This window comes from Hypanus sabinus, chromosome 2, assembly GCF_030144855.1.
Source record: "Hypanus sabinus isolate sHypSab1 chromosome 2, sHypSab1.hap1, whole genome shotgun sequence".
NCBI classification, from domain to species: Eukaryota; Metazoa; Chordata; class Chondrichthyes; order Myliobatiformes; family Dasyatidae; genus Hypanus; species Hypanus sabinus.
The window spans coordinates 184,138,190-184,159,042 of NC_082707.1; the positions used below are offsets into that span (position 1 = coordinate 184,138,190).

Below are 20,853 nucleotides of genomic sequence, written 5' to 3' on the forward strand. Positions count from 1 at the left end.
ATTTCCTACTACCTTATCTATGACCTCATAATTTTGTATACCTCTTTTACTCCCTACATTGATTTACTCCTCTCCAAGGAAAACAAAAACAGTTTCTCCTCATAACTGAAATATTCCATCCCAGGTAACATCTTGGTGGATCTCCTCAGCACCCTCTCCAGTGCAATCACATCTTTCCAATAGCATGGTGACCAGAACTGGACACAGTACTCCAGCTGAACTTGTATAATAATCTTAATTGTACCTTCAGGGAAGAGGTACAGAAGCCTGAAGACTGAATAATTCAAAAAAGCTCCTTCTCTTCTACCATCTTTATTTTTTTTATTTTCTTCTAAATGCCTGCTAAAAATGGATCTCAAGCTAATATATAGGAACATGTATGTACTTTGCTAATAAATTTACTTTGACTGACCATTAGATTTCTGAATGGTTTGTGAAACCTGCTCTATTCTTTTTGCTCTATTTTTGTAATTTATCGTAATTTTGTGTCTTGCACTGTATTGCTGCCACAACACAACAGATTTCACAGCATGTAAGACTAACAATAAACCTGATTCTGAGTTTCTTATGAAGACAAGTATCCTATACTGTCTGCCTTTTTCACTGCCTGATCTACTTATGCTGCTATCCTCAGGAGCCTTGAACCTTTACATCCAGGTTCCTTTTTCTCAATGTTTACTAGAGCTATACCTTGAATTCATTGTTGGTCCTCCCAAAGTCTAGGGTTAGGGTGATGTCATAATGCCTCACCTTGCACATTTCACGATTAACTTCTATTTGCCCATTTTACCAACTCTTCAATATTATCTTGTAGTCTAAGACCACAAAGTTTTGTATCATTTTCCAACTTGTATCTCCTACATTCATACCCAGACTGTTAATGTTTACACAAACAGTATGTCCCATTATATGACACGTCTTATCATGGTACTATGTCTTATGTGGCCAAGTGAAGTTTGGATCCAGTTTACCAACTTACTTCGGATCTCCTGAGTTCTAATGTTCTGGACCATTTTCTAACCTTGTCAGATACCATACTGAATTCTGTGTAGAGTAGCTTGCCCTCATCAATATATGCTCAGTAATATATATTAGGTGCCTCCTGTACCAAATATAGTGGCCACTGAGTATGTTTGTGGTCTTCTGTCACTGTAGCTATCTACTTCAATGTGCTGTGCGTTCAGAGTTGCTCCTCTGCACACCACTGTTGTAACGTGATTATCTGGGTTGCTGTCGCCTTCCTGCCAGCTTGAACCAGTCAGACCATTCTCCTCTGACCTCTCATTAAAAGGTATTTTCACCCACAGAACTGCAACTCACTGGATGTTTAATTGTTTTACACTCCATTCTCTGTCAACACTAGAATCTGTTGTGTGAAAATCCCAGAAGATAATTAGCTTCTGAGATACTTAAACCAGCCTGTCTGGCATTAATAATCATTCCCTGGTCAAAATCACTCGGATCACATTTCTCCCCCTTTCCGATGTTTGGTCTGAACAACAACTGAACCCCTTGATCATGTCTGGAGTTTTATGCATTGAATTGTTGCCACGTGATTGGGAGATTAAATATTTGCATTAACAAGTAGGTGTACAGATGTGGTCACTAAATGTATTTTTACCTTTTTGAAGAATTAATTCAAATTGTTCATACAGATATTTCCATAATAAAGCCATGCTAACTATCTGTGAATAACCCATGATTTTTCAAGTCTAGAAACGTCATGTCTTTTTTTTTCAGGTAGCTTCCCTGCCATGGTCATTGCATTCACAGACTTGTAAATACCTGTTCATCCATGTTGTCCCCTTGAATAAAAGTACCAAGTTATCGATAGAGCAAAGGGATCTGAGAATACAGATCCACAATTCCTTGAAAGTGGTGTCATGAGTAGATAAGGTGGTAAAGAGAGCTTTTGGCACATGGCCTTCATAAATCTAAGTATTCGGTACACGAGTTGAGATGTTCTGTTGAATTTGTATAACACGTTGGTGAGGCCAAATTCAGAGGAATGTGTACAGTTCTGGTCTCTTGCCTACGGGGAAACAATAAAGAATACAGAGAAAATTTACAAGATGTTGCCAAGACTTGAGGACCTGAGTGAAAAGGAAGGGTTGAAAAGGTTATGTCTTTATTCCCTGGACTGTAGTGAAATGAGGGGATATCCTATAGAGGTATACTAAATTGAGGGGCATAGGATAAATACAAGCAGGCTGAGACTGAGTAAGACAAAAACTAGAGGTCGTAGGTTAAGGGTGAAAGGTGAAATATTTATTCATAAATAGGCAAAATATTCTTTGCTTAAAAATAGGCCTAGAGTTGCAGGGGGTGGGAACCAGAGTGCCAGAATGGATATTGGAGCAGGTGTGGAGAAAGATATTTTTAAACCCACATACAAGGTCAGGAATCAAAAAATCATGGTGAGACTAATGTTCTGAGCTGTGAATATTCCAGTGCAAGGAGTATTGTAAGAAAGGCAGATGAGCTGAGGGCATGGATCAACACATTGGAATTATGATGTTGTAGCCAGTAGTGAGACTTGATTGCAGGAGGGGCAGGACTGGCAGCTCCAGTGTTTTAGACATGATAGAATGGGAGGGATTAAAGAGGGAGGGGTGGAATTACTAGTCAGGGAAAATGTCACAGCAGTGCTCAGACAGGACAAACTTGAGAGCTTGTTTAGGGAGATTTTATGGGTAGAACTGAGGAATAAGAAAGGTATGACCCTATTAATGGGATTATATTATAGACCACCCAACAATCTGTGGCATTTTTGAGATTGCAGACTGTTGCAAGAAACATAAGTTTGTGAAAGTAGGCAAATTTAACTCTCCACATATTGACTGCTTCTCCCAAACTATAAAAGGGCTGGATTGGAAAGAGTATGTCAAATATATTCAGGATAGTTTCCTTAACCAATACATGGAAGTCCTAACTAGAGAGAGTGTGATATTATGTCTCCTGTTAGGGAATGACACAGGTCAGTTGTAGGGGAACACTTTGCATCTAGTGATCATAATGCCATTAGTTTCAAGAAAATTAGGGAAAAGGATAGGTCTGGTCCTTGGACTGAGATTCTAAATTGTAGAAAAGCCAATTGTGATGATATCAGAAAGGATTGGACAAGTGTGGATTGGGAGAGGTTGTTTTCTAACAAAGGTGTACTTGTTAAGTGGGAGGCCTTCAAAAGTGAAATTTTGAGAGTATAGAGTTTGTATGTTCCTGTTAGAATAAAAAGCAAGGATAGTATGTTTAGGGAAACTTGGTTTTCGAGAGATAGTGAGGCCCTGGTTAAGAAAAAGCTGGAGGTGCATTGCAGGTAGGTACGAACACGGTACTTGAAGTGTATAGGAAATGCAAGAGAACACATAAGAAAATCAGGAGAGTGAAGTGAAGGTGTGTGGTTGCTCTAGTAGATAAAGTAAAGGAGAATCCCAAGGGCTTCTACAGCTAGATTAAGAGCAAAATGACAGCAAAGGACAAAATTGGTCTTCTGGAAGATCAGAGTGGTCATCTTTGTGTGGAGCCAAAAGAGATGGGGGAGATCTTAATAGATTTTTTAATCTGTATTTACTCGGGGAATGGACGCAAAGCAGCAGTGAGGTCATGGATGCTATACAGATTACAGAAAGGATGTTTGTTGTCAAGAGGCAAATTAGAGTGGATAAATTCCCAAGACTGACAAGATGTTCCTTCAGACCCCTATGGGAGGCTAGTGCAGAAATTGTAGGGGCCCATGCAGAGATATTTAAAACATCCTTTGGTGAGGTGCTGGAGAATCAGGGATAACTATTGTCCCATTGCTTAAGTTAACACATTTCACAAAACATGGCCAGTGATAATAAACCTGATTCTGATTGTGAAGAAAGGCTCTAAGAATATGCCAGGAAATTAGGCCAGTGAGTCTGACATCAGTAGTGGGAAAGTTATTGGAAGGTATTTTAAGCTGACTGATGACAGTGACTGATTAGGGATAGTCAACATGGCTTTGTACATGGTGTCTAAACAGTCTTGCAAGTTTTTTTTCAAGGAGGTTATTAGAAAAGTTAATGAAGGTCAGGCAGTGGATGTTGTCTATAGGGGCCTTAGCAATGCCTTTGACAAGCTCTCACATGGGAGGTTGGTCAAGAAGGTTCAGTCGCTTACCATTCATGAAAATTCGATTAGGTGTTGATTAATCCAACCCAGAGCATGGTAGTAGATGGTTGCCTCTGACTGGAAGCCCATGACTAAGTGGTGTGCTGCAAGGATTGGTGCTGGATCCGTTGTTATTTGTTACCTATATTAACAATCTAGATGATAATGTAGTAAACTGGATCAGCTAGTTTGTTGATGCCAAAATTGGGGGTATAGTAGTCAGCGAGGAGGACTAATAAAGCTCGTGCTGATCTGGACCAGCTGGAAATATGGGTGGAAAAATGGCAGATGGAATTTAATGCAGACAACTGTGAGCAATTGCAATTTGGGAGGACCAACCACGGTAGGTCTTACATGGTGAGCTGGTGGGCACTGAGAAGTGTGGTAAAACTGGAATCTGGGAACAGTTTTGGTCACATTCCAAAGAAAAGATGTAAATAAGATTCAAAGAGTGCAGAGAAAATCTATAAGCATTTTGCCAGGACTTAATGACTTGAGTTATAGGAAAAAGTTGAAAAGGTTAGGACTTTATTCCTGAGAATGTAGAAGATTAAGAAGAGATTTTTTGATTGAGGTATTATGAGGGATATAAATAGGGTAAATACAAGCAAGCTTTTTCCACTGAGGTTGAGTGAGACTACAACGCGAGGTCATGGGTGTGAAAGGTGAAATGTTTAAGGGGAAGATGATGGAGAAACTTTCACTCAGAGGGTGGTGAGAGTATGGAACTATCTGCCAGCGCAATTGATGGTTGTCGGTTTGATTTCAACACTGAAGAGAAATTTGGATTAATGGTTTAGCATGGACTAGATGGACCAAAGGACCTGTTTCTTCGCTGTAGTGTTCTATGACTCTGTTTATAGGGAATCTGATGGGGAATTTCTTCACTCAGGGTATGGTGCAAGAGTTGAACAAGCTATCAGTGGAAGTAGTGGATGTGGGCTTAATTGTAACATTTAAGAGAAGTTTGGATAATATATGGATGGGAGGAGTATGGGGGCTATGGTGCATCAACAATAACTGTTCTACATGGACTAGTTGGGTCAAAGGGCCTGTTTCTGTGCTGTAGTACTCTGTGACTCTATCTGGCACCTCACTTACAGCTAGCAAAAATCTAACAATTTGGTATCTCAGAGCTCCAGCAATCTCCCACAGCAATCTAGGCTACATCTCATCAGGCACTGGGGATTTATCCACCCTTCTTAACAATAGCATTCTTACCGGCTTTTACTTTGACATTGAAGGCACAATGTAGTTCATGTAGATGCATAATGAAGTGAATCCCACCTCTGTTTTTTTTCTCTCTCTTTTTGGCCCCATCACAGGCCTTCAACAAGTGCAAGAGGGAGGGCTTTTGCCTTCAGAATGTGGACAAGGCGCCCCTGGCAAAAAGGCGCAAGATGAAGAAAACTAGCACCAGCACTGAGACGCGGAGCAGCTCCAGTGAAAGTTCCCATTCCTCCTCTTCCCAGTCCCAAGGCAAGACCACTCCCAACCCAATGATGCAGCCCAGCAACCCGGCGGACAGCAATAACACAGACAGTATCTTCCAGTTCTCTGATTAAGCTGCTACAGTCCCTCTTTCACAATTTAAAAAAAGTCATATTTTAATCATCCGTATAACCCTTTGAAGACCATATGCCATTTTTATGCATTCCTCCGTAGTATCTTGTGTCATTTATTTATGTTATGTATATGTAGATAGTTCTGCATTGTTCTACAAAATTGATTGACCCAATTTTCTCTGGGGAATCCAGAGCTTGGGGGGGGGGGGGGGGTCATTAAGTACAAAATCCAAATTAATGAATTCAGTAATGAAATTCAGGAGAAATGCCTTTACCCAAAGAGTGTCAAGAATGGTGAACGTGCTACCTCATGTAATTGTTGGAATGAATAGAATAGTTGTGATTAGGGGCAAAATAACTAAATACATGAGGAAGAATGGAACAAAAGGCCCATACTGAAAGGGTGAAGTAGGGCAGGAAAAGGCTCTCAGAGAGCATGAAAGCAACATGGACTACTTGGGCCTGTGGCCTGTTCCTGTGCTGTAATTTCTGTATGTAATATTCTGTATATTGGAACAGGGATTGATTTTTAAAAGATTCAAAAATAGACATACTGCAGAGAGTGAAACTCTGTGCCTGGCATTCAAAGGGCTTTTAGTTCTTTACTCTGTGTATTTTTTAAGTGTGAAAGAATGGCTGCAGTATGCAAACATCTATGAGGTGCATTTTTCAAAGAACATATCTCTGTTGTACAGGTCTGAAAGGATTGAAGGTAAGATGAAAGCGCGGTGTTTACTAACTTACCTTTATCTAAAAGACTGTATCGATGACAGATTTGCTGTACAAATAGATCTATTGATGTACATAAAATATGCAACAGGTAGGCAGAGGATTCAGATTTCTCAGATTATTTACTGGACTGTTTACAGCCACCATTTGGTGTTAATTCTTTTCTGGGCACTTTGATATTCCTGCTCTGTGTTTTGGAGTATTGGAATCGCTCACAGTTGTATTTCCTGCATTTCCTATTCTCAGTATCAAAGCACCCAGCAGTTTGATGTGCTTTGGTGCAAACTTAGAAGGTTTATCTTAAACACAAGTAATTTTCTAGATGGTGGAAATCCAGAACAACACATGCACAAAATGCTGGAGGAATTCAGCAAGTTAGGTAGCATCTGTGAAGAGGAATAAACAGTCTTGAACAGTCTCAGCCTGAAACATTGAGTTTCTAGATATAGATGCTGCTGGATCTGCTGAGTTCCTCTAGCTTGAGTGCTAAGGATTTCCAGAATCTGCAGAATCTCTCATGTTTATGATTTGCTGCTCCACTGTGAATTCTCTTCAAGGTATACCTACCCTAAAGAAGTTTAAATCTTCTCTTTGATAGGAATTCATTGAGACTCTCTCACTGCTTCCCGTCAAGATCTCTGCTAAACCTTCAATTATGAGCTCAGACTCACTCACCAACTTGCCAACACTGCCAACTTGTCCTCTTTCCCCTCCCCCATCTTCTCTTACTCGCTTCTCCCTTCCTTTCCAGTCATGACGAAGGGTCTTGGCCTAAAAAGACAATTTTTTATTTATTTCCATAAGTGCAGCCTGACCTGCTAAGTTCCTCCAGCATTTTGTGTGTAGCAGGTTTATCTCCCTGCTTTCTTGGTGCTGTTTGTTTCCTGGCAATCTGAGAAGAAATTTATATTCCCAGCAGGGTTGGGAGATTTTATTTCACCTTCAAAATAAACCCTTGTTGTTATGTTACTAACTATGAACGCTGCAGGAGTGTAAAGTGTGTGAACCATTTGAGAAATCTGAGTCTTAAGGTAACTTATTTATGCTGATTTATTTGTTACAGTGTGCGGGTGGGTGCCATTTGATAAGTTGCTTATATAGTGAAGCAATGGCTTTTTGATAGAAATGTTTGGCTTCTGTTTGCCAAATGCTTTGTTATTAATGTATTATTTGGCATGTAACCTGTTTATTTCTTGCATGAGCAATAATCTTGTAGCAAACCTGTTAGTACAAGTTTTAAAAAAGTTTGTGTTCCAGCCATTAATTTCTCTGCTGTTGTCTCATAGCCAACAGCTTGACTTGCTTGTTAATTGTGTTCATGAATGACCAATAGTTAGGTAGTTGAGTGATGCAGATCCTGCTCTTGCTAGTATAAATAACCTGTGCTGCATTGTTGCACGGAAAATTTACGCACTATTTGTACTGCAGGGACCCTTACGATGTGAAGTCCCCTGTTGGATGAAAGTGTATATTATTTTTAAGTACGTCTGCAGGTAAACTGCAGCTCAGTCATTTAGCAAAAACTCAATGAATTTTATCCATAGGAATTCAGGTGAATAGAATGATAGATGCTCAACCTGCCCCACAGTAGTTGCAGGTGAGAGTCACAGATTCTATGCACAACAAGCAACAGGCTTCCAAAAATTTGCCACATTTTCCAACTTCTGGAGCAACACCTCATATTCTGTTTAGGTAGCCTCCAACTTCCAATAATTTCTCCTTTCCCCCTGACCCCATCTCTTTTTCCATTCTGGCTCCCCTCTTATCCCTTCTTTACTCTTCACTGCCTGTCACTTCCCCATGGTGCTATTCCTCCTTCCCTTTCTTCCAACGTTCTTTGTCTTCTGTTCAATTCCTCCTTCTCCATCTCTTTACCTTTTCCACCTTTCACCTCCCAGCTTCTCACTTTATCCTCCTCCCTAATCAAAGCACCTAACCCCTCAACTGGTCTCATCTATCACCCGCCAGCTTGTACTCCTTCCCCTCCCCCACCTACTTATTCTGACTTCTGCCTCCTTCCTTTCCAGTCCTAATGGGCAGCCTCTGCCTGAAAGATCAACTGTTTATTCATTTCCATAGATTCTGCCTGACTTGCTGTGCTCTTCCAGCATTTTGTGTTTGTTACTCTAGATTTCTAGCATCTTCAAAATCCTTGTGTTCAGGAAGCTGATTCCCATCTTTGACTTTCGCTAATGTCTTTTACACTCTCTAATGAAATGTAAATTGCAATATAAGCAGAATGCTGCAGAGGGAAACCTGAAATGAAAATAGTGCATGCTAGAATGCACATCTACTCTGCAAAGAGCACAACAGTTATTTTTCTACCCTCCACATATTCCACCAACTCGCCTGTTTCCAGCACTTACTGTTTTCATCTTCTCCTTAAAAAAGTGCTGGAAGAACTCAGCAGGTCAGGCAGCATCTATGAAAATAAATAAACATTTCGGGCTTTATGAACTGCTGAGTTCTATCAGCATTCTGTGCGTGTTGCTCAAGATTTCCAGCATCTGCAGTCTCTTGTTTTCTTTATCAGTCATGGAGGCACATAGGAACATCTGACTTTCACCCTATGTCAGTTCCTGATCTGATCAGTGTCTGATCTGTGACCAAATACAGAATAATTGTCAAATAACCTTGGGGTTTGAGTTTTTAGAAGTCTGTTGTCTCTGATTCTTTAATGTTAATAAGAAACTTACTGAAAAGGAAATGTTATGATTGTGATCTATATGACCAAAAGCAAGGGCCATAATTTTTCATACCATTGCAATCTTGCCCACCGGTCACAATGTATCTCTGTGCTTGAGGAATTGCTTTGAGTGTAGACAACCTGTATTTATCTGTATCCCTGCTTGGTTATGAGCTTGAGGAACAATGAAGGCCAGAGGGAGCAGATGGGCCTGGGTTCTGGATCGCCCTTTTACAATTGTTCTTGTGCTTATTTTACCAGTGGGGACTTGCAGTTGAAACTTCCTGGGAAGAACAGGGCATAAAACACAGGCAGATATCTTATTTCTCAGCAACCCCCTCATCCAATCTGTCATTGTACAGAGCAGGACTTTACAAAAAACACCATTCCATCTGTCCTGTCCTTTGAATTCAGTGTCGTGCAAAGCCCAAAGTTTGTGAAGTTGATTAATGTTTGCTTTAGTTCAGCACTTATTAAAAATACAATGGGGAAAACAAAATCACCTTCAGTCCAAGTAATTCCGAGGCTATGGTGCCATTTACATAAATTATTAATGTAGACATACTGACACATTACTCTTCTAATTCAGGACACTGTCAGGTGGTCCAGAGATGGAGCTTTGTAAATGATGGGAGGAGTGTCTCAATGGACATAACTGAGAAGGGGCAAAAGTATGAATGATCATTGATATGTGTATGGCAAAATCTCACTAAAGCTCATTGAAGTGGATTACATCCAAAGATTTCTTCACTTAATGTGCCACATCACTTTTGATACCAAAATTTTCCCAGGAAGTTTTCAACCATTTAAATTGTATTTTATTTACTGTTAGTGGGTATTTTGCACTGGGTTTATTGTGAATCTATTAACCATGTATGCCTGGACAGTATCTGAGGGAATTTCTTAAAAATGTATTTTTTAATATTAGTGTGAGTTTTCTCAGCATGGGGATTACTAAATTACTCCACACCCTTAAGGGTACACGGTGTGCTATAGATGGGTGTCGTTCACTGCATCTCTAAATGCCTGGTGCACAGTCCAGGCTGAATTGTGCAGTCTCTTTTTAGAGGCTTCTTTCATCATAATCTTGCCATCCTTTTTTGGGACTTTGTAAATTTAAAGTGTTGAACAGATTGCATTGTTGATTTCTTTGTGCATCCAGGTTCAGTACAACCAGTAGTTTTAAAGAGCTTCAGTCTAGGTGAAACATACTGTACAGAGCTGTACACAATTCACACTGCAAAACTATTCAAAACCTCTTCCCCTCCCAGTCTTTATACTCAAGGGAGTTGGGCTTATCTGTTTAAACAAAATCATACTGAACATGAATTTTTGCATATAGTTTTTAACCCTGTATAATATTGACTTTTACAAAGCTTGATTAAAAGTAGAATATTGTTGTTACAGGGGAACTGCCATAATATTATATTTATTGATTATTTAATGAGGAAAATGATTAAAGTATTGATAAGTTTATTATAGCTTTCTAGTGACTTGTACAAAATTTTTAAAAGTTGAAAGCATTATTCAGGTGAGCCTGTGAAAGCTTTTAAGACTTTTTAGAACATTAAAGTCAAATTGTTTTAAATGCAACTTCTTAAAAGGAGGTTGGCAAATATTCATTGTATTTTTTAAAAAAGGAAAATTATTTGTGGATTTATTGTGTGTGTTGAGGACAACTGTCCATTGTACAAATGTGCTATGAAATTAATGCAATTTAATTCAGAATATTTCAGTGACTAACATTGCAAGTCTGTGAGGGCATCTTGCTCCACAATAATGATTACACTTTATTGACACTTACAGGAAAATAGCATTTTCGTTTTGCTATAAATTTAGGTGTTCTTTGTTGTCTTAAGGAATAAAACAACTTGTACAGCAAATATGATCAAACCATCTGAAGGATACAGTTCTGGTGCATATCTGTCCACTTATCCCATAACAGATGTGCCTGATCTCTGCAGGAGTAATCATATTGAACCCCTCCATTCTACACTGCCTTTCTTAACCCCAGTAATGACGTGTTAGTAACACCACCTCAGCGCCAGTGATCTGGGTCCAAATCCGCCTCTCCCTGGAAAGATTTTGTATGTCCTCCTGTGACTGCTTGCATTTCCTCTGGGTGTTTTAGTTCCCTCCCATGTTCCAAAGATGGTGCCTACTTGCTGCAGGTTTCATCCTCACTGGTCAAATTGCAGGGCTTCAGTTGGATGAAAAATGTACATAGTTCCACTGTAACTGAAACAAAACAAAACTTGTCGATTCTAGGAATCTGAAACAAAAATTCTGCCAAAAATGAAGTCCCAATGAAAGGTCATTCATCTAAAATATTGACTGTTTCTATCTTTGCAAATACTGCCTAACTTGCTGAATGTTTCCAGCCTCATAGAAAACCTATAGCACAATACAGGCCCTTCGGCCCACAAATTTGTGCCAAACATGTCCCTACCTTAGAAACTACTAGGCTTACCTATAGTCCTCTATTTTACTAAGCTCCATGTACCTATCTAAAAGTCTCTTAAAAGACCCTATCATATCCGCCTCCACCACCGTTGCTGGCAGTCCATTCCACACACTCACCACTCTCTGAGTAAAAAACTTACCCCTGACATCTCCTCTGTACCTACTCCCCAGCACCTTAAACCTGTGTCCTCTTGCGGTAACCATTTCAGCCCTGGGAAAAAGCCTCCGACTATCCACACAATCAATGCCTCTCATCATCTTGTACACTGCTATCAGGTCACCTCTCATCATCCTTCACTCCAAGGAGAAAAGGCCGCGTTCCCTCAACTTATTCTCATAAGGCATTCCCCCCAATCCAGGCAACATCCTTATGAATCTCTGCACCCTTTTTATGGCTTCCACATCCTTCCTGTAGTGAGGGGACCAGAACTGAGCACAGTACTCCAAGTGGGGTCTGACCAGGGTCTTATATAGCTGCAACATTACCTCTCAGCTCCTAAATTCTGAAAATTCTGCAAAGCCCATGTAGAAACAACTCCACAGGTTAACCAGGTAAACTAGAGAAGTGAAACCATGGAATATTTTGTTGAAAACTAATTGATGCATTAGTTTTAAGTGACAGCATTGTTTAGTTGACAATAAATATATTAGAGTAAAGGTAGACTTCATTGTCATCTGCATAGTACATATGTACACAGGTAGAATTTAAAAACTTACAGCAGCATCACAGGAATATAGCATCAGATAAACAGCTGGCACACAAAAAACATAAATTGAACAAATTATACTCAGTTTTTAAAAGAAGGAAGATGCCAAACCCCCTTAACCTTCTAAGAAAGTAAAGACACTGAGTCACTTAACCTGTGATTGTAAAGAGAAATAGTAGCAAAGTTACTCTAGTGTAATATTAACATCCCCTCATTGCAGCCCCCACCCTCCACTCCAATCTCAAGTACAGAGTAACAAACTATTTAAAATAAAAATGGATAACGCTGCAAGCATTAGGGATAGAAAAGCCAGAAATGACTTTTCAAGTTGATGGCCTTTCAACAGAACATTTTTAAATCTGCCAACAACCACCTTCGTTGTGTTAGGTAAATGTTAACCATCAAAATTTAAAATGATGCTGCTGTGAGTGCCGTCAGTCTGATATCCACTGGGTGTAAACATTAGTATTAAAACAAGCCGCAGGGCACATCACCAGCATACTAATATGTTACAGTTCCTACATTATCTCCCCCATTAAAATAGCACAGTATCTCAGTTTACATAGAATGTACAGAAACAGGCCATTCACAATGACAACACATTCAGAAGATGGCAAGAGGAAAGCCAGAATGCTCAGTGTATTACCTAAGGTCTGTACGTACTAGTGTTCATTACATCACACAACCATCCTGTCAATACCTGTCAGTTCATCTTTTAATATATCCTTTTGTTCCTTTCTCCCTCATCCTTTTTAGAACATAGAACATTACAGCACAGTACAGATCCTTTGGACCACAATGTGCTGTCTAACCTACTCTAAGGTCTAACCCTTCTCTCCTACACATTCCTCCATTTTTTTTTATCATCCATGTGCCTATCTAAGAGTTTTTAAAATGTCTTAATGTATCTGCCTCTACCACCATCCCTGGCACCACCATCCACACACTCACCACTCTCTGTGTAAAGAACTTAGCTCTGACATTCCCATTAAGCTTTCTTCCAATCTGCTTAAAATTGTGCCATTTCCTCTTTGGGAAGAAGTCTCTGACTTTTTTAGTTCTACTTTTTTTTAATATTTCATTACCACATAAGAGGCCATTTTTCCCATATTTCCATGCCAACTCACAGAGCTATCCCAATGCTCTTTAAATGTCCCTGTATTCTCCTTGTATTCCCATCAATTCCAGCACTCTGCAATGCACCAAGGGCTGCCAGTTGACCGAGCCACTGGCACATCTCTAGGATGTGGGAGCCAACTTGAGCACCTCAATAAAGCACACAACTCCAACCAGTGCAAACTCCATTCGCAGGTTGGAATTGGACCTTGATTTTTGAAACTGTGAAACAGCAACTCTGCTCACTGTCTCAATGTGCCACACCAACTTCCAAGTTTTCCTCACTCTCAAGAAACTTTTTTCCAATAATAGGGCAAATGAGGGCTATGAGAGGAAAAGACAGGTGAGTCCATGGCCAGATCAGCCATGATCTTACTGAATGGTAGAGCAAGCCTGACAGGCTCCTATTTCTTATGTTCTTAAACTTGTACTGAATTCCCTGCTGGCTTGCTAAGTGACAGTATCTTGTTTTGGGTTCCCCTGAGGCTGACGAGAAGTAGACACGTGCCTGAGTAGACCTCTTCATGATATTAAAGAGAACACAAAATCAGCTCCCTGGAAAACTTGTCAATCTGATCCCAATTCCCCACCCCTTCCCTGCCATCTAGCAGGAGTTGAACTGTTTGTCACAGGACATAACCCCCACCAAGCTCATTCTAGACTGTGTCAAATAAAACATACCTGTCACGTCACTGTTTGAATATATTGGCAGGTTCGTGTACTATGAATGTACTGCCACCTGACTAATGGAAAGTTTGCCAACCAGCTTGGCGCTGTTTTCTGTGTTGTCCACAGGTCTGTAATGGATGTAACATCAGAATCTGTCTGTTTACATCTTCTGCTGGCTTCATACCATTTCTACTTCCCAGCAGTTTATACTGGAACTTGTTGAGAGCCTGAGTTACAGGGAAGAAGTGTTTCACAGTAAACATAGTGCAAAGGCCAGATTGCCCCTTCCAGTTGTTAAACAAGCCTCAACAGCAACTTGAAGTGTACAGAGGAAATTGCAACAAGCAATCACCAGTATTTTGGCAACAGGTTTAAAGGGACTATGGCCCTTCCCAGAAATCACACTTAATAAACCTTTAAGTCAAGGATTAACTAGTTTAACTCAAGGCCATTTTTTACTTAAATGTTTTAACTCAAGGATTTATTCGCATTTAGTCTCCACTCTTCTAGCTTTTAAGTTGAGCGGGGAGAGATTTAATAGAAACCCAAGGAGCAACTTTTTCACCCAGAAGATATAGAATGAGCTACCAGAAGATGTGGTCAAGGCAGGTACATTAACAACATTTAAAAGGCACTCGGACAGGCACACAAATAGGAAAGGAGGATCTGGACAAACACTGGTAAATGGGACTAGCTCAGATGGGAATCTTGGCCATCATGGACTAGTTGGGCCGAAAGGCCTGTTTTGATGTTCTATAATTCTATGGCTGGTAGAAGCTAACAATGGAGCTGAAGATGTATGTATGCCAGGTTACACAAGCCTGTTTAAGAAGCTAGGGCTTTATAATATGGAACCAGAGATCGCCAGAATAACTCATAAAGTGGATTTTGCTGGTAATTGAGTGGCAGAGGAGCTCAGTGGTTAAATTTTCATTCATTTCTGACAACATCTTAGTACAAACTAGGAAAGGCTGTGAAATCCAAGAAACAGGCAGCATTTGTAGAAAGCACAGGATAGTTCATAGAGTTGGAGCTGGGAGGATAAGCTGTGCATTTTGCTCACTGTGTGTACCAAGCACCAGTCGCACCTGGAGTCCCATCACAATCAAGACCAAATACTAAATCCAGTCAACATACACAAAATGCTGGTGGAACACAGCAGGCCAGGTAGCATCTATAAGGAGAAGCGCTGTCTGCATTTCGGGGCCAAGACCCTTCATCAGGACTAAATCCAATATTTAGTTATGTCACGGCAGTTGTAGGATAGATCCAGTTACTTTTCATGTTTGTACGCATTTGTCCTTTTTTGTTTCTTGTTCCCCACATGGGTGGAATAATTTCTAAGGTAAATTCTCTGCATTAATAGTAAACTTTACAGTGATACAGTACCTACTCATGTAAGCATTGTTACTTTGTACAGAGAGGGCATCTTGTTGCGAAAAGCAGTTAATGGGATATTAATCATGGATGATCACTTGTACAAACTAGATGGAACCCTGGTCATTTACTTTTAAAAAAAATAGTTATATTTAAGTAAGTAATGTTTCCCAAAGGGTATGAAAAATATAACCCTATCTTTCACATTGCAATTAAATTAAGAAGTGTTAACCATATGGGAGATTTGAAGTCTGACACACTACATCTTTTTAATCCGATCTGTTTATAGTTTACATCTAACCGTTTACACTCTGCCCCATTTTGCAAAGTATTTGCTACGTAATTCCATGACATTGTCCGTTTACTTTCAGTGTGTAAAGGATTTGTAAAGGCTTTAAACACCTTTGTGGGTGGGGGAAAAATACAGTATCTCTTGACACTTGAAATGGGATCTTAAATTGTAACTTTACAAAATGCTGCTTGGGTTGCTCCTGGAGAATAGTGTCCACTTCTGGTCGCCTAGCTATAGGAGGATGTGACTGCATTGGAGAGAGTGCAGAGGATATTCACCAGGATGTTTCCTAGATTAAAAGATTTTAGTAGTGGTTAGAGATTGGATAAAATTGGCATGTTTTTCATTGAGTGAAGGAGGCTGAGAGTTGGTAGAGATTTATAAAATGATAAGAAGCATAGATAGAGTAGACAGTAGAATCCTTCTTGCTGGGTATTAGACACAAGAAGGGATAGGTTTAAAGTGATGGTTAAAGTACTGTACATGCATGTGGGTGAAAGGGAGCAACAGGACTTGTTTCTGCTGTTGTTTGTTGCTTGTTCTGTGTTGTTTTGCAGAGCATTATGGCCATGCTATGTTGGCACTGGAGTATGTGGTGACACTTGCTCACCCTCTGAAGTATTAGTTGTTAATGCAAATGATGCAGTTTTACTGCATGTTTGAATGTAAACTTAAATCTTGAGAGAAAGGAGTTTTAAAGAGTTTAAGACCATAATGTATGTATGCAATACAGGTTAGTAATGTATCCAACAAAATGTTTTTTTTTCACACAGAGTGGTTGTTAGCTGGATCTCACTGTTGGAGGAGGTAGTAGAATCAGATACAATTATTACATTCAAGTGGTATATAGACCCGTCCCCGTAGGTACAGTTCCAATGCAGGCAGATGCAAATGGTGTCGATGGACAAACAAGTTTTGGTTTAACTGTATTTGGTCACAGCAATTTACACACCAAATGCCACATTCCCAGAGACCTCCTGCAAACACCAGTATACTCTAATGGAGTACAAAACAGATTTCAATTTCAAATTTTAACGCAAGATTATCTCCCATTCACCACAACAAAAAAAAATAACTATATTTATTCCTACAGTAACAGGAAACACCTTGCATTTCTTTAACAACCTCAGGCCAGCTGGAAATGCTTTATAACCAAATGAGGTGTAATCATTATTGTTAGGAACAGGGCAGGTGAACTTGTTTAGTGAAGTTTGAGGGTTTGATATAAACTAATTCTTCAAAGTATTGCAATGGGATTGTTTTGCATTCAAACAAGCGGATGTATGCAGGCCTTGGTTTAGTGCCTGCTCCTAAAGATGTACTGAGGTAGGATTCGAACAGAGGTCAGAGAACTACATAGCTGAGAGAATACTAGTAAACTGGCAGATTCCATTGCTTCAATAACATGGGTTCCTGGCATTTCTTCACAGATCCTGTTTTAAAAGCAGGTGTTTAGCAATTTCAAAGGACACTGCCTTTCAGTGTGTGGTTGTGTTAATTCCTCTCTCCAAAGAGAATCGCCTATCCTTTGAGTTGTCTTACCCTGTATTATTCTGAGGGCAGATTTGTTCATGTGCACTATAACACTGGGAATTTTATTTTTTAAAAATGTACTTTTAGCATTAATTAATATTTGTACCTTTCAAAACAGTTTGAGGGCATATTTATAGTATTACTATGTTCTTAGTATTTAGGGTCCTTGTGAATTCTGTGTTGTGACTTTTTGTTGTCTGGACAGTGAGGCAGATGGCTTGGACGATGGCAAATCCTGAGAATATTTCCTTGATGAAATTATTTAGGCATGTGTCAAGCACTTCAATTATTTGATATTTCTCAAAACCTTTGTCAAGATGTGCACTGCTTTCGTATTCTCTGTAAGGCAGGCAGGATATCTATCATATCCTGGAGATTTCCACTCCTGCTTACATTTGGAACATCCAGACCTGGGAACAAGTCTGACTGAGCTTTGCATTTAAAGCAAGAATGAAACCAGTTACCCTGCTGTTGACCTAAAGAGTTATTTAGCATAGACAGGTACAACAGTTACTATGAGATCAAGAGCTGATGGTGACAGTTGAAGATCCATGAGGTAATGTTATAGCTCTATAAAACACTGGCTAGGCCATGCTTGGGATATTGTGTTCACCTCTGGTTCACCTCATTATAGGAAGGATGTGGAAACTATAAAGAGGGTGCAGGAGAGATTAATCAGGATGCTGCCTGGATTAGAGAGCATGCCTTATGAGGAAAGGCTGAGGGAGCTGGGTTTTTCCCTTTTGGAGTGAAGGCAAATGAGAGGTAAATTAGTAGAGGAATACAAGATGATACGAGGCATGGATTCAGTGGATAGCCGGAGACTTTTTCTCCCAGGGTGGAAATGGCTAATACATGGGGATGTCAGAGCTAAGTACTTTACACAGAGAGTGATGGATGTGTGGAACACCCTGTCAAGGGTAGAGGTAGATAGGCACATGGATGGTAGAAACATAGAAGACCATGTAGGAAGGAAGGGTTAGATTGTTCTTAACGTAGGTTAAGAAGTCAACACAACATTGTGGGCTGAAAGGCCTGTGTCTCTGCTGTACATCTCCTCTTCAAGGAACCTCATCTGTACCTGAATCCATTTCAAAGCCAGACAGTGGAAACACAGCAATTCAATTGATCAGTAAAATCTCTCCTGAAAATGACCTCCTCCATTCTTTCTTCACTGCCATTTTAACAACTATTCAAAGTGTAAAAATTCTTAAACATAGTTGTCATAATTATGTAGCTAAAAAGATACACAATGGAGTCCATGCCTCATATTCCGTCTGGTAGCTTCCAACTTGACAGCATGTACATCAGTTTCTCCAACTTCCCGCAATTTCTTCCCTCTCTCCCTTTTCTCTTTTTCCATTCCCCATTCTGGCCCCCCTCTTTATTGCTTTGCTTCTCTTTATGTGCCCCTCCTCTTTAAATGTGTGTCCTCTAGTATTTGACATTTCTGCCTTGGGTAAAAAGACTGACCCTATCTGTATGTGCCTCTCATAATTCTATAAGCTTCTGTCAGTCTCCCCTCAGCCTCTGACGCTCCAGAGAAGTGTTTTAGCCAGATAGAAATGAATCTGTGGAATGCTTTACACAAACTGTGGTGGAGACAGTCCATGGGTAGAAATTGATCATTTCCTGATTGGTCAGGGCATCAAAGGATATGGTGACAGGCAGGTGTATGGGGTTGAGTAGGATCCAGGATCAGCCATGATGGAACGGCAGAGCAGACTCAATGGACTGAATGGCCTAATTCTGCTCCTATGTCTTGTGGTCTAAAGAACCTGAGTTCATCTAACATTTTGCTGCTCAGATGCTCTATTCCACCAGCAACCTGGTGAAACTCTTTTGCATGGTATAATGGTATTTCATGTGATCTAACCTTCCAGGGCAGTCTACCATGTAGAAGCTCTTCAAAGGTACTTACTGAAGGGTTCTTCTGACCCTAACCACAATTATACTAAAGCTATTCCCAACTACATCGTCAGGGTACATACAACAGTACAGGTTCTTGCCCCATCATGCTGTACCGACCTTTTAGCATAGTCCTCCATTTTCTTTCATCCTAGGGTAGTTACAGTTACTAAATCCGGATTATTTAACTAGTAAGAACACAATATTGTGATGATCTTTTAACCTACGCCAATCTTCACTCCTTTATAACTCTCCATTTTTTCTATCATCCATGTGCCTATATGTTTCTTAAATGCTCCAAATTTTACACTAATTAAATTTACATTTCTCTGTTGTCAACGTAATTAGATCGCTTCCCTCTGATCATTAGTGCAGTAACTTAACCATTGAACCACACTCCTGCACAACAGTCTCTCCCCCCCCCCCCCCAACCCAACATGGAACCACAATGTGGACAAAACTAACAAAATGATTTCCATTCCTCACCTAGTGATCGTGCAGACCTGAAGGCAGCTTTTGGCAGACTCGACGGTAGTTACGGATATATTTGGTGGTAATTATGGGCAAGACTGACTTGGGTTTTATAATATGGAAGTAGAAATTTAATTAAATGGTGGAATATTTTTAACAACCGCATTGAAATATTTGACTGAAGAGTTCGATTGTCAAAGTTTTAGAGATGTGTTGGGAAAGGGAGATGTATTGTGAATAGCTACTGTACTTGTTTAATATGGCTTGATATGAGTAATTTCTGTTATACATATTGTACACGTGCACACACTCTTAAGTTGTAACAGGCAAAACAAACCACACAGCAATGCTTGTGTGTTGTGCAGGTACAGTATTTCTCCTGAGACAACGTGAGTCACACACTGTGGAAATCCTCCTTTATGCAACACAAGACTGTACCTGTATGTTATCTATTCAACCGTCTGTTCAGAAATAGTCTCTATCTTCTAGCTGGGCTAGGAATTGAAAGTGTTGAAGCTTCTCTGTGTAGAACCTTGACAACAACGAGTCGGTAGCGAAGATTTTAAAATCAAAGTGGAATGCCGAAGTACTGAGTTTTCATCCGTCGCTGTATATATATATATCACTCAGGCCTGGAGAGTAATATTAGCTTGTTATATGTAACATAGTGGTGGTGGTAGTTACGGGCATATTTACAAGAGTGACATGGATTTTATAATATGGTTTATTTATTGTAGAGATGATCAAATCAAGATTATTTTAATATTGCGAGAGGGAGAGTTTATAAATTTGGTGTCATAACGGAAGCAATTATCCCTGTGTTTTAGGGAATATACTGATAAGTTGTATCAACTTGAAAACTCGCGTCAGATGGTAGAGAGAACTGTGCTCTGTAAACTAATACTTTTACGAAGTGGTGCAATGTTTGGCCTGTACGACGAATACGCTGGTTTCAGTTTCATTCAGTTTAAGCTAAGGATTATAATTGTAAACAAGGGCTCACACTTTCAGAGACATTTGTGTGAATAAATGTACTTGCTACTGTCTGTTTTTGAAATGAAATAAACTCACCAATAGAATGAAAGAAGTGTTTTAGTTTTTTTTATTTGCAGTATTCTTTCATCTACCGTTAGTGTGACTGAAAACCGGTGCAGCAGCTCCCCCTGGTGGGAGCAGCGCGGCGTGACACCGAGCCAAACAAAT

The 20,853-nt window shown here is 39.9% G+C and overlaps 1 protein-coding gene across 7 annotated transcripts in view; it reads left to right on the top strand.

The window, feature by feature from the left end:
* Positions 1-19,625, top strand: part of rps6ka5 (ribosomal protein S6 kinase, polypeptide 5) — a 330,130-nt gene extending 310,505 nt beyond the window's left edge. For 5 of the 7 annotated variants that reach the window (XM_059961120.1, XM_059961152.1, XM_059961162.1 and 2 more), the window contains one exon: positions 5,460-19,625. In XM_059961120.1, coding sequence (XP_059817103.1) covers positions 5,460-5,699 — 240 coding nt within the window. In that variant the 3' untranslated portion in view covers positions 5,700-19,625. Of the gene's footprint in view, positions 1-124; positions 386-1,155; positions 1,268-5,459 lie in introns of those variants that run through there. The other 2 variants (XM_059961128.1, XM_059961133.1) reach the window with 2 other exon arrangements.
* Positions 19,626-20,853: the final 1,228 nt, after the last annotated feature.